Source organism: Podarcis vaucheri, assembly GCF_965113315.1.
Source record: "Podarcis vaucheri genome assembly, chromosome: 14".
In the NCBI taxonomy this organism is placed as follows: Eukaryota; Metazoa; Chordata; class Lepidosauria; order Squamata; family Lacertidae; genus Podarcis; species Podarcis vaucheri.
Genome location: NC_138752.1, coordinates 879,326 through 892,654, shown reverse-complemented (window position 1 = coordinate 892,654; position 13,329 = coordinate 879,326). Strand labels below are relative to the sequence as shown.

General features: G+C 46.7%; 1 protein-coding gene across 4 annotated transcripts in view; it reads left to right on the top strand.

Annotated features, from left to right (window-relative positions):
- The window catches only part of SNX33 (sorting nexin 33), a 57,811-nt gene that overhangs the window by 29,183 nt on the left and 15,299 nt on the right, over window positions 1-13,329 (top strand). The window contains exon 2 of one of the 4 annotated variants that reach the window (XM_082198064.1): window positions 9,525-9,621. The exons of 2 other annotated variants lie outside the window; for them this stretch is intronic. In XM_082198064.1, coding sequence (XP_082054190.1) covers window positions 9,525-9,621 — 97 coding nt within the window. Of the gene's footprint in view, window positions 1-9,524; window positions 9,668-13,329 lie in introns of all 4 variants that reach the window. One more of the 4 variants, XM_082198068.1, reaches the window with a different exon arrangement.

Sequence of the window (13,329 nt, the reverse complement as noted above, 5' to 3'; positions counted from 1 at the left end):
CTCTCTTGTACCTATGATACATTGACAATTTTTTTATTATCTTTTTTTTATATAAATATTTATTAAAGTTTTCACAGTATTACATAATGAAAAAGAAAAAAAGAAAAAATAAGAAATAAAAAACAGTTAAAAATAATTCCATCTTTACATCACTTATCTTTCATTTACTTTCCTGGACCTCCTCATACCTCCCTTTTTTGTATTCCAGTTCAATTTATTAGTTCAGCAATTCCTTTCCCTCCTTATTATCCTGATCTTTAATCTTAATATATTATAACATTAAATTTTTACTATTAAAAATCCAATTTTTCCATATTCTTTTAAACCATTACAGCTAGTAACCACTTAACTTCAATCCAACATCATTCTAACATTCCTTAATTTTGCAATATTTCTGTAAATAGTCTTTAAATTTCCTCCAATCTTCTTCCACCGACTCTTCTCCCTGGTCTCGGATTCTGCCAGTCATTTCCGCCAATTCCATGTAGTCCATCACTTTCATCTGCCATTCTGCCAAAGTGGGTAAGTCTTGTGTCTTCCAATACTTTGCAATAAGTATTCTTGCTGCTGTTGTAGCATACATAAAGAAAGTTCTGTCCTTCTTTAACACTGATTGGCCGACTATGCCCAGGAGAAAGGCCTCTGGTTTCTTCAAGAAGGTATATTTAAATACCTTTTTCAATTCATTATATATCATCTCCCAGAAAGCCTTAATCCTTGGGCACGTCCACCAAAGGTGAAAGAATGTACCTTCAGTTTCTTTACATTTCCAACATTTGTTATTGGGCAAATGGTAGATTTTTGCAAGCTTGACTGGGGTTATGTACCACCTGTATATCATTTTCATAATATTCTCTCTTAGGGCATTACATGCCGTAAACTTCATACCTGTGGTCCATAACTGTTCCCAGTCAGCCATCATTATGTTATGTCCAACATCTTGTGCCCATTTAATCATAGCAGATTTCACCGTTTCATCCTGTGTATTCCATTTCAACAGCAAGTTATACATCTTTGACAAAGTCTTAGTTTTGGGTTCTAACAATTCTGTTTCTAATTTTGATTTTTCCACCTGGAAGCCAATTTTCTTGTCCAATTTATATGCCTCCATTATCTGATAATAATGAAGCCAATCACGCACTTTGTTTTTTAGTTTTTCAAAACTCTGCAATTTCAATCTCCATCTTGTTCCAATATTTCCCAATATTTCGGCCATTTGACCTCCATATTGAGCTTTTTCAGGGCTTTCGCTTCGATCGGTGACAGCCACCTTGGGGTTTTATTTTCCAATAAGTCCTTGTATCTTATCCAAACATTAAACAATGCTTTCCTGACAATATGGTTTTTAAGTGTTTTATGCGCTTTGACCTTATCATACCACAAATATGCATGCCATCCAAATACGTTGTTAAAACCTTCTAAGTCCAAAATGTCTGCATTTTCAAGAAGCAGCCATTCTTTCAACCAGCAAAAAGCTGCTGATTCATAGTAAAGTTTCAAGTCTGGCAGGGCAAATCCACCTCTTTCCTTTGCATCTGTTAGTATTATAAATTTTATTCTGGGCTTCTTGCCCTGCCAGACAAATCTAGAAATATCTCTCTGCCACTTCTTGAAACAGTCCATTTTGTCCACAATTTGCAATGTTTGAAACAAAAACAACATTCTAGGCAATACATTCATTTTTATCGCAGCAATACGGCCTAGCAGTGAAAGCTTCAAATTTGACCAAATTTCCAAATCTTTTTTCACATCAACCCAGCATTTTTCATAGTTGTCTTTAAATAAATTCCCATTTTTTGCTGTCATGTTAATCCCCAAGTATTTGACATTCTTAACCACTGTTAAACCTGTCTCATTCTGAAACCTCTCTCTCTCAATTGGTGTTAAATTTTTCTCTAAAACCTTGGTTTTTGACTTATTCAGTTTAAACCCTGCAACCGGACCAAATTCTTGAATCAGTTCTAAAACTCTTTTAGTACTGGATTCTGGCTCCTGTAACGTCAATACTAAGTCATCTGCAAATGCTCTCAATTTGTAGTGTTTAGCTCCGACTTGTATACCTTTAATCAACTGGTCCCTTCTTATCATATTCAGCAAAACCTCCAGGACCGATATAAAAAGCAATGGGGAGATTGGGCAACCTTGTCGTGTCCCTTTTTCTATCTTAACTTCCTCCGTCACCACATTATTTACAATCAATTTAGCCTTTTGTTCAGAATATATTGCACTTATACCATTTTCAAAGCCTTGGCCTACCCCCATACCCTGTAAATTTTTTTTCATAAAAATCCAAGAAATGTTGTCAAAGGCTTTCTCCGCGTCCACAAAAATTAAAACTGCCTTAGTGTTTATATTCACTTGTAATTTTTCTAAAATATTAATTATGTTTCTTACATTATCAGATAGATTTCTTCCTGGGAGAAAGCCTGCTTGGACCTTATGTATCTCTTCCACTAAGACTCTTTTTAATCTTTTAGCTAAAATATCTGCAAAAAATTTGTAATCCACATTAAGCAATGATATGGGGCGATAGTTCTTAAGCTGCGTCTTTTCAGTCTCTATTTTCGGTACAAGTGTGATATATGCTTCTTTCCACGACTCTGGTGCCCTTTTCCCCTCCATTATTTCATTACAGACCTCTTTCAAAGGTTGTACTAGCCATTCTTTTAAAGATCTGTAATATCTAGAAGTCAGTCCATCCGGTCCTGGAGATTTACCCAATTGCATATTCTGAATGGCACCTTCAGTTATTTTGTAATTCAACATTAATTTATTTTCTTGAGAGATTTTTTGTAATCCATTTATTTCCAAAAATCGATCTACGTCAGTTTCTTTCTGTGGCCCTTGTGTATATAATTGTTTAAAATACCTCTGGAAACAATTTCTAATCTCAGCTGGGTTCTGTATATTCTTTCCTTCCACTTCTAAATTTGTAACTGTATTTAATTTTTGTCTTTTTTTCATTTGCCAAGCCAGCAATTTCCCACATTTATTAGCCGACTCGAATGTCTTTTGTCTCATTTGTTTAATTTTCCATTCTATCTCCTGATTCATCATTTTCATATATTGCACTTGATATAGCTTTATTTCTCTCAAAATCTCTTGAGACTTTGGTTTTGCTCTCCATTTTTTTTTCACTTTCCTTTATTTTCTCCAAAATTTTATCCTTCTTCTCATTTTGGATTCTCTTCTTTAATGCATTCTGTTGTATCAGAAACCCTCTCATAACCGCTTTACTTGCGTCCCAGATTACTCTTTTTTCCACATTGGTGTTCATATTTATCTCAAAATAGTCTTTCAAGGTTTTTTGGGCCTTCTTAAGCACTTCTTCATCTCTAAATAAGGTGTCATTCATCCTCCATCTAAAGGAGCCAGTTGGTATTAGTTTCATTTCCATCTTAACAGCATTATGGTCGGAGCATGTTTTTGGGCAGATTTCCACTTTTCTTGTCTTTGGTGCCATTCCTCTAGTTACCCATATTTGGTCAATTCTTGTCCATGTCATATTGGCTTCAGAGAAGAAGGTTCCTTCTTTAGCCATGGGGTTCTTTGTTCTCCAAATATCAACTAAGTCCAAGTTGTCTGTCATCTCAAAGAAGGTTTTCGGTAGTCTACCATCCTTAGTGACTACCTGTCTTTGTGCCTTGTCCATATGTGTAGATACCACTCCATTCATGTCTCCCATCAAAATCACATTATAATCCAGATAGTCCATCAAAGTCTCATGCAGCTTTTTAAAGAAATCAGATTTCCCCTCATTTGGTGCATAAATTCCTACTATCAAAATTTTTTCTCCTTGTATTTGAATTTCAATTGCCACAAATCTTCCTTGGTCATCTTTAAAAATAAATTTCGGTAATAATCTGTCCTTTGCATATATCACAACCCCTCTTTTTTTAACCTTGTCCGATGAAATAAACTCCTGACCAAGTCTTTTATTAATCAGTAGTTTCCTGTGTAACCTTGTTATATGTGTTTCTTGTAAACAAATCAAGTCCAATTGTTCCTTTTTTAATAAATGAAACACAGATCTCCTTTTCTGAGGGAGTTCAAACCATTACAATTCCAACTTAATAGTTGCAGAGCCATGATGTAGTTACTTTACTTCTCCTCCAACTGCACCCAGTGCCTGTTCCTGTTCTGTTGGTGGTATCACCTTCTTCAGGCGGTCTTTTAGTTCCGGAGGTAAATCTGGTATGTCTAGTTTCACTTACAAGTGCTCTTAGCTCTCCTGTAGCTTTCTTCTGCAGGTCTTCTCCGTGGTCTCTCCAAAATTTATCTTTGTCGTCTTCTGATCTTATTTTTATCTTCTTCCCTTTATAACTGAAGGATAGACATTTTTTTTTATTATCTGGACACATGGTCAGCAGACCCTGGACACCTTCCACCAGACATTCAGTGACCTGGTCTATGCAAGAAATATATTTTCTGGACACTACTATAAAAATACAGGATGGGTGCATAGACACCACCTTATACTGAAAACCAACTGACCGACAAACATATCTACATGCTTCCAGCTACCATCCCAAACATACCTGTTAGGGTTACTTCCAGATCCTAGCTCACAGAGGATCACGCTAGCCAGCGATCGTTAAATAAAAGTCTTTATTGAGTTACAGTCTCCATTCTCAAGCTGCTGCGTGCAACCCTACGTCTTATGCTTAGATCGGCGAAGCTCCGTCTGAGTCTCCGCCCCTTGCGCACCAACTTAATATCCTAGCCCTGCTCCACCTTTTCCGCCTGACAGTTCTCCTCTGGGTCCCTCTGCCCCCCTGGGTCTCTTCCTTCCGGGATTCTTCTGACGCTGACCCCCCTGACTCTCCTGTCTCCTTGCGCCGGGCTTTAGGACCTGGCTCCCTTTCCGGGCTGCCTACTGCGCCACCTTCCTGTGCATTTGAACTTGGCGCGCGCGCCCAACCTTCCACTTTCCGTCTAACCGTCACTTCGCTCCCCGATGAAGGTGTGGCCACTCCTGACTCGTGCCCTCCCTCCTGTTGCGAGCTGCCAGCGCTTGATCCCTGGCGCTCTTCCTCTTTCCTACTCTCTGGCGGTGACGCTGGTCCCGATTTCCAACTGCTCCCCTCTGAGTCCCCTCTGGCTCTATCTTCCTGGGGTGTCCCTCTAGTCTCCCCCCTTGCCCTGGCCACTGGTGCTCCTTTTTGTGAATCTTCTGATTCACTGGAAAGACTCGGAGATCTCGGGTCGTCGTCATCACTCATCCTTTCTTCTGCCTCCTCCCCCTCGCTCTCTGTTTCCTCCCTTGCCCTCGCCTCTGCTCCTGAACCCCTGACAATACCAAACAATCAATTGTATATAGCCAGGCTCTATGATACAGCTGCATCTGTTCCAACTCTACAGACACGGATTCTCACCTAAGAGATCTACAGCAAGCCTTTTTGGAACTAAAATACCCGCTTGATGAAGTTGAACAGGTTTGTTGAACAGATAAAAAAAAGCCAGACTGAAAGCTAGAGAGAACTCGCTGCAAGACAGACCCAAAAGAGAAAATAACAGAACACCACTAGTTATCACATACAGCTCCCAGGTTAAAACAGTTCAACACAACATCAGAGATCTACAACCTCTCCTAGACAATGACAGTTCTCTTTCTCAAGCTCTGGGAGGAAAGACCTTTCATTGCCTACAGACAGCCACCCAATCTTAAACAACTCCTCACCCACAATAATACAGCAACCAGGCTTAACATGGACACTGGTACCAGAGCCTGCAATAAACCTAGATGCCAACTTTGTTGCCACATAAACCCAGACAACACCATTACTGGACCCAACAACATCAAACATACCATCTCAGGACTATTTACTTGCTCATCTTCCAACATTGTGTATGCCACCAAATGCCAGCACGCCCTACAGCTCTCTATATTGGACAAACAGGCCAAACCCACGCCAAATCTGACATCAGGAATCACAAGACAGAGAAGCCAGTAGGAGAACACTTCAACCTCCCAGGACATTCAATACAGGAACTCAAAGCAGCTGTCTTATTATAAAATAATTTCAGAAATAGACTTGAAAGAGAAGTTACTGAATTACAACTTATTACTAAACATGGACAATAAAGAAGGCTGATCGCCAAAGAATTGATGCTTTTGAATTATGGTGCTGGAGGAGACTCTTGAGAGTCCCATGGACTGCAAGAAGATCAAACATATCCATTCTTCAGGAAATCAGCCCTGAGTGCTCACTGGAAGGACAGATCATGAAGCTGAGGCTCCAAGACTTTGGCCACCTCATGAAAAGAGAAGACTCCCTGGAAAAGACCCTGATGTTGGGAAAGATTGAGGGCACAAGGAGAAGGGGACGACAGAGGACGAGATGGTTGGACGGTGTTCTTGAAGCTACAAACATGAGTCTGACCAAACTGCGGGAGGCAGTGGAAGACAGGAGTGCCTGGCGTGCTCTGGTCCATGGGGTCACGAAGAGTCGGACACGACTAAACGACTAAACAACAACAACTAGTAGTAATGGGGGACTTCAATTACCCGGATATTTGTTGGACGTCAAACTCAGCCAAGAGCATAAGGTCAAACAGATTCCTCACTGGCCTTGCAGACAACTTCATTGTCCAGAAAGTGGGAGAAGCAACAAGAGGAACAGCCATTTTAGATCTGGTCCTAACCAATGTTGATGACCTGGTTAGTGGGGTAGATGTGGAAGGATCATTAGGCACGAGTGATCATGCTCTTCTGAAGTTTACTATACAGCGGAAAGGAGCAGCCAAGCATACTAGGACTCAATTTCTTGACTTTAAGAAAGCCGACTTCATAAAACTTAGGGAAGTGCTGGGTGAGATCCCATGGACAGCAATACTTAAAGGAAAGGGAGTTCATGATGGCTGGGAGTTTGTTAAGAGGGAGATAGTAAAAGCACAACGACAGGCAATACCAATGAGACGGAAACATGGAAGGTGCCTAAAGAAGCCAGGGTGGCTATCTAAAGAACTTTTAACTGAATTAAGATTAAAAAAGGATGTGTACAAAAAATGGAAAAGGGGGGAAACCACCAAAGAGGAATTCAAACAAATAGCCAGCACGTGTAGACACAAAGTCAGAAAAGCTAAAGCACAGAATGAACTCAGGCTTGCTAGAGAGGTTAAAAGCAACAAAAAAGGCTTTTATGGGTATGTTCGTAGCAAAAGGAAGAACAAAGAAACCGTGGGGTCACTCAGAGGAGAAGATGGTGAAATGCAAACAGGGGACACAGAAAGGGCTGAACTACTCAATGCCTTCTTTGCCTCAGTCTTCTCCGATAAAGAAAACAATGCCCGACCTGAAGAATTTGGAGCAAATGATTCAGCAAAGGAAACACAGCCCAGAATAACTAAGGAGATAGTACAAGAATATTTGGCTAGTTTAGATGTATTCAAGTCTCCAGGGCCAGATGAACTGCATCCAAGAGTATTAAAAGAACTGGCAGATGTGATCTCAGAACCACTGGCAGTCATCTTTGAGAATTCCTGGAGAACAGGCGAAGTCCCGGCAGACTGGAGGAGGGCAAATGTTGTCCCTATTTTCAAAAAGGGGAAAAGAGAGGACCCAAATAATTACCGCCCAGTCAGTCTGACATCAATAGCAGGGAAGATTCTGGAGCAGATCATTAAGCAAACAGTCTGTGAGCACCTAGAAAGGAATGCTGTGATCACCAATAGTCAGCATGGATTTCTGAAAAATAAGTCATGTCAGACTAACCTGATCTCGTTTTTTGACAGAATTACAAGCCTGGTAGATGAAGGGAACGCAGTGGATGTAGCCTACCTTGATTTCAGCAAGGCATTTGACAAGGTGCCCCATGATATTCTTGTAAAGAAGCTGGTAAAATGCGGTCTTGACTATGCTACCACTCAGTGGATTTGTAACTGGCTGACTGACCGAACCCAAAGGGTGCTCATCAATGGTTCCTCTTCATCCTGGAGAAGAGTGACTAGTGGGGTGCCACAGGGTTCTGTCTTGGGCCCGGTCTTATTCAACATCTTTATCAACGACTTGGATGATGGACTCAAGGGCATCCTGATCAAATTTGCAGATGACACCAAACTGGGAGGGGTGGCTAACACCCCAGAGGACAGGATCACACTTCAAAACGACCTTGACAGATTAGAGAACTGGAACGTGTCCAGAGGAGGGCAACCAAAATGGTCAAAGGCCTGGAAACGATGCCTTATGAGGAACGGCTAAGGGAGCTGGGCATGTTTAGCCTGCAGAAGAGGAGGTTAAGGGGTGATATGATAGCCATGTTCAAATATATAAAAGGATGTCACATAGAGGAGGGAGAAAGGTTGTTTTCTGCTGCTCCAGAGAAGCGGACACGGAGCAATGGATCCAAACTACAAGAAAGAAGATTCCACCTAAACATTAGGAAGAACTTCCTGACAGTAAGAGCTGTTCGACAGTGGAATTTGCTGCCAAGGAGTGTGGTGGAGTCTCCTACTTTGGAGGTCTTTAAGCAGAGGCTTGACAACCACATGTCAGGAGTGCTCTGATGGTGTTTCCTGCTTGGCAGGGGGTTGGACTCGATGGCCCTTGTGGTCTCTTCCAACTCTATGATTCTATGATTCTATGATTCTAACTAAACAGGGGTGGCACTGTGGTCTAAACCACAGAGCCTAGGGCATGCTGATCAGAAGGTCAGCAGTTCGAATCCCCGTGATGGAGTGAGCTCCTGTTGTTTGGTCCCAGCTCCTAGCAGTTCGAAAGCACGTCAAAGTACAAGTAGATAAATAGGTACTGCTCCGGTGGGAAGGTAAACGGCATTTCCATACGCTGTCTGGTGACTTCTGTTTCAGTGTATCTCAAGAAGTGTGCATGCACACGAAAGCTTTTACCCAGAACAAACTTAGTTGGTCTCTAAGGTACTGCTGGACAATTTTTTAATTTATTATTATTAAAACAGTTTAAAAGAACAACTTGAAGCCATAAAAGTAAGGCCTGTCCTCAGGTGCCCAAGGCCAGGGTGAGAAGCCGTCTGCAGCATCCTCCAGAATCTGTCGCTGTGAAGGCACCAGACTCACTTCTGTGGGTCCCACAGTTCAGGGGCCACCACAGAGAAGGCCCTTTCCCAGCCCGCTCCCACTCCCTGGAGCCAGTGAGGGTGGGAGAATTCACCACCCCTGGGAGAGCAAGCCTATGTGTTCAGTGGGCTTTTGGGGTATTGCAGGATTCTATTTCAGACCTCTTCTATATCCTCTTCTCTGCCATTCTTCTCCTAGGACAGGGCTGGGGAACCTCTGGCCTTCCAGATGGTTCTGGCCTCCCATCAGCCCAAGCCAGCATGCTTAGTGGGCAGGGAGGATGGGAATTCTGGTCCAGCAACATCTGAAGCAATTCCCCACCCATCTGAGGTTGACAGTTTGTAAAGAAGGGCAGGACGTGGGTATTTCCAACCACATTTTCTCTTGGCATCTTGCTAATGTAAACAGTGACAGGCTGGTGATTTAATAGAATTAATAGAGGTAGAGGGTATCCTAGTGGCCATCCAGTCTGGCCCCTTTCTTCAATGCAGGAATCCTGCAACTGCAGCATCCCAGACAGGAGGCCATCCAGCCAAGGAGAGGCTCCCCAACCCTGACTGTTAGGAGCTGGATCGGTCTTACTCCCAGGTAAGGGTTAGGGGTAGGATCATTGCTTTTACAATGGTGCAATTGGGTAATGTCAGGGTTGCTTCCAGATCCTAGCTCACAGAGGATCACGCTAGCCAGCGATCATTAAATAAAAGTCTTTATTGAGTTACAGTCTGCATCCTCAAGCTGCTGCGTGCAACGCTACGTCTTATGCTTAGATCGGCGAAGCTCCGTCTGAGTCTCCGCCCCTTGTGCACCAACTTAATATCCTAGCCCTGCTCCACCTTTTCCGCCTGACAGTTCTCCTCTGGGTCCCTCTGCTCCCCGGGGTCTCTTCCTTCCGGGATTCTTCTGACGCTGACCCCCCGGACCCTTCTGTCTCCTTGCGCCGGGCTTTAGGACCTGGCTCCCTTTCCGGGCTGCCTACTGCGCCACCTTCCTGTGCATTTGAACTTGGCGCGCGCGCCCAACCTTCCACTTTCCGTCTAACCGTCTCTTCGCTCCCCGATGGAGGTGTGGCCACTCCTGACTCGTGCCCTCCCTCCTGTTGTGAGCTGCCAGCGCTTGATCCCTGGCGCCCTTCCTCATCCCTGCTCTCTGGCGGTGACGCTGGTCCCGATTTCCAACTGCTCCCCTCTGAGTCCCCTCTGACTCTATCTTCCTGGGGTGTCCCCCTAGTCTCCCCCCTTGCCCTGGCCACTGGTGCTCCTTTTTGTGAATCTTCTGATTCACTGGAAAGACTCGGAGATCTCGGGTCGTCGTCATCACTCATCTTTTCTTCTGCCTCCTCCCCCTCGCTCTCTGTTTCCTCCCTTGCCCTCGCCTCTGCTCCTGAACCCCTGACATCCATCCCCCCCTCGAAGCCCCCTCTTCCCCCCTCCCCGCCTTCCGGTGCGGGAGCTGGGTGCTGCCGTGTCAAGGGGACGAATGTCGGGTACAGTTCGCTTCCCGTGGCGGGCCTCCATCTGAAGTCTTCCGGTTCTTCCTCCCTGCTCTCGTCGACGACGGTCACCTCTGCTTCCATCTCTGTGCCGCCGTGCTCGAAACCCTGGTCGTCCCCGAAAACGTCCATGTCCGTCTCTCCCTCGCTTCCTTCTGGAGGCGTTGCTCGTCCTGGACCCTCCAGCCACTTTCTGCGCCACTGCTCCTCTGGTCGATCATCCCACCAATACGAGGATTCTGAAGCAGATCCCGAGGGCGACCCCTCCGGGGAACTGGCGTCTCGTGTCGGTTCCTCATCCGAGTCGAACCCCCGGAACGTGCTGGCTGAAAGCGTGGGCGTGAAAAGCCAGTCGTCGAAAAAGTCCGCTGGCATTGGCCTATGTGGGAAGAGGGCATGAAACTCTTCCTTGAGCAGAGGTTCGTCTAAAGCGTAGCCCGGCACCCAGCTGTTGGCACTGGCCGGGGTGCCCTCCTTAGCGAGAAGGTATTCTACCCTCTCTTCCCCCCATCTGGAGTCCAAAATCTCCGTGACTTCGTTGATGCGCACCTCCTGTGCCACTCCCCGTTGCCCGGTTCCCTCTCGGAGCGGACTCGGCGCCGTTCCTGGTTCCTGAAACCTGTGCGGTGCCTTGTAGGGAGTGAGCACCGATCTGTGGAACACCGGATGCATCCTGGAACCCTCCGGAAGCGCCAGCCTGAAAGCCACCGGGTTGACCTGCTCTTCGACTTGGTAGGGCCCCAGTTGCTTATGCCCTAGTTTCTTCTTGGCCAACGACCTGGCCGGCACTGCGTGGGCTGCTAACCAGACCCAGTCTCCCACATGGATCTCTTCGCCAACCCATCTGTGTTTGTCTGCCTGCACCTTGTATGCGTGTTTGGCCAGCTCCAGGTGCCGCCGCAGCTGATCGTGGACCTCCTGCAACTCCGACGCGAACGCATCTGCTGTCTGCGGCTCCCCCTCCACCATTCTTTCCAGTCCCGGGAAGGTTCTGGGGTGCCTCCCGTTGTTGGCGAAGAACGGCGTGACCCCCGTGGACACGTGCTTCGTGTTGTTGTAGGCGAACTCGGCGAGCGGCAGGTAATCCACCCACGTCGCAGGCTGTTGATTCGCATAGCATCTCAGGTATTGCTGCATGATGGCATTGACCTGCTCCGCTTGCCCGTTGGTCTGCGGGTGTCTCGCCGACGCCAGCTTGATCTTGACGTTTAGGAAGCCCATCAGCTTCTGCCAGAAATTCGAGATGAACTGCCGCCCGCGGTCGGACAGAATAGACCGTGGCAGACCGTGAACCTTAAACACGTGGTCTATGAACAGTTTGGCGGTTTGTTCCGCCGTGGCCACCTTCGCACACGGGATGAAATGTGCCATCTTGGAGAACAAGTCCACCACCACCAGCACGGCCGTCTTGCCCCTCGAGCTGGGCAGATCCGTGACGAAGTCCAGGGCGACTCTCTCCCATGGTTCGACCGGAGTTTGCAGCGGTTCCAACAGTCCGGCCGGCGGTCTGTGCACTGGTTTGGCCCTCTGGCAGGTGTCTCACCTCGCCACGTAGTCCGCGACCTCCCCTCTCATTCCGGGCCACCAGAAATCCCTGGCGACTAATTCCACCGTCTTCTCCTTGCCAAAGTGCCCGGCAGTGGGCGCGTCGTGCAGCTGATGCAGTACCTTGGCGCGAAGTTCGTCTCCCGGCACGTAGATGGCCCCTTTACGGATGAGCAATCCATCTCTCAGCTGGAACCCGTCGGTCGCTGCCGTGCCCCTTTGCATCTCTGCCATCTTTGCTTGCGCGAAGGAGTCATTCTGCAACGCTCGTCGCACCGCCTCCAGGTCCACTGTCGCCGCAGCGCACGCCCACACTGTTGGTGCGAAGATGTGCATGGCGGCCGCTGGCGTGGCGTCCTCCAGATACTGTGGCTTACGGGAGAGCGCGGCCGCCATGATGTTGGTGTCCCCCGGGACATACTCTATTCGGAAGTCGAAGTTCGCAAAGAACTCAGCCCAACGTATCTGCCTCTGGTTCAGGAACTGTGCCGTGCGCCAGTGCTCCAGATTCTTGTGGTCCGTGCAGACCTGCACCGTGTGCTTGGCGCCGATCAGGAAGTGCCTCCACGCTTTGAATGCTGCATGAATGGCCAGCAACTCCCTGTCCCAGATGGTGTAGTTCTGTTCGGACTTGCTGAGCTTCCTGGAGTAAAACGCCCCCGGCCGCCAAACCCCCTGCGGGTCTCTCTGCAGCAGGACTGCTCCCACGGCCCTGTCCGAGGCGTCTGTCTCGACCCTCATCGGCCTGCTGGGGTCGACATGCAGCAGCTGCTCTTCCGACGCGAAGAGACGTTTGAGTGCCTGAAAGGACCGCTCCGCCTGCTCCGTCCAGATGAACTTCTTTTTCTTGGAGCTAAGCGTGTCTGTGATGGCCGCTGTCTGCATAGCGAAGCCTTTGATGAACTTGCGATAGAAATTCGCGAAGCCGACAAATCTTTGGACCTCCTTCCGGTTGCGCGGGCTTTTCCAATCCAACACCGCTCGAACCTTGGCGCTGTCCATGGCGAGCCCCTTGTCAGACAACTTGTAGCCCAGAAAATCCACCTCCATCACGTCGAACTGGCACTTCTCCAGCTTGGCGTAGAGCCTATGCTGCTGCAGCCTGGTCAGCACTTCCTTGACGTGTCTGTCATGCTCCTGCTGCGATTCCGAAAAGATCAGGATGTCATCTAAGAAACAGACGCACGTCTTGTAGAGTAGCCCCGCCAACACGTGATGCATGAACGCTTGAAAAACGTGGGAGCCATTTTGCAATCCAAAAG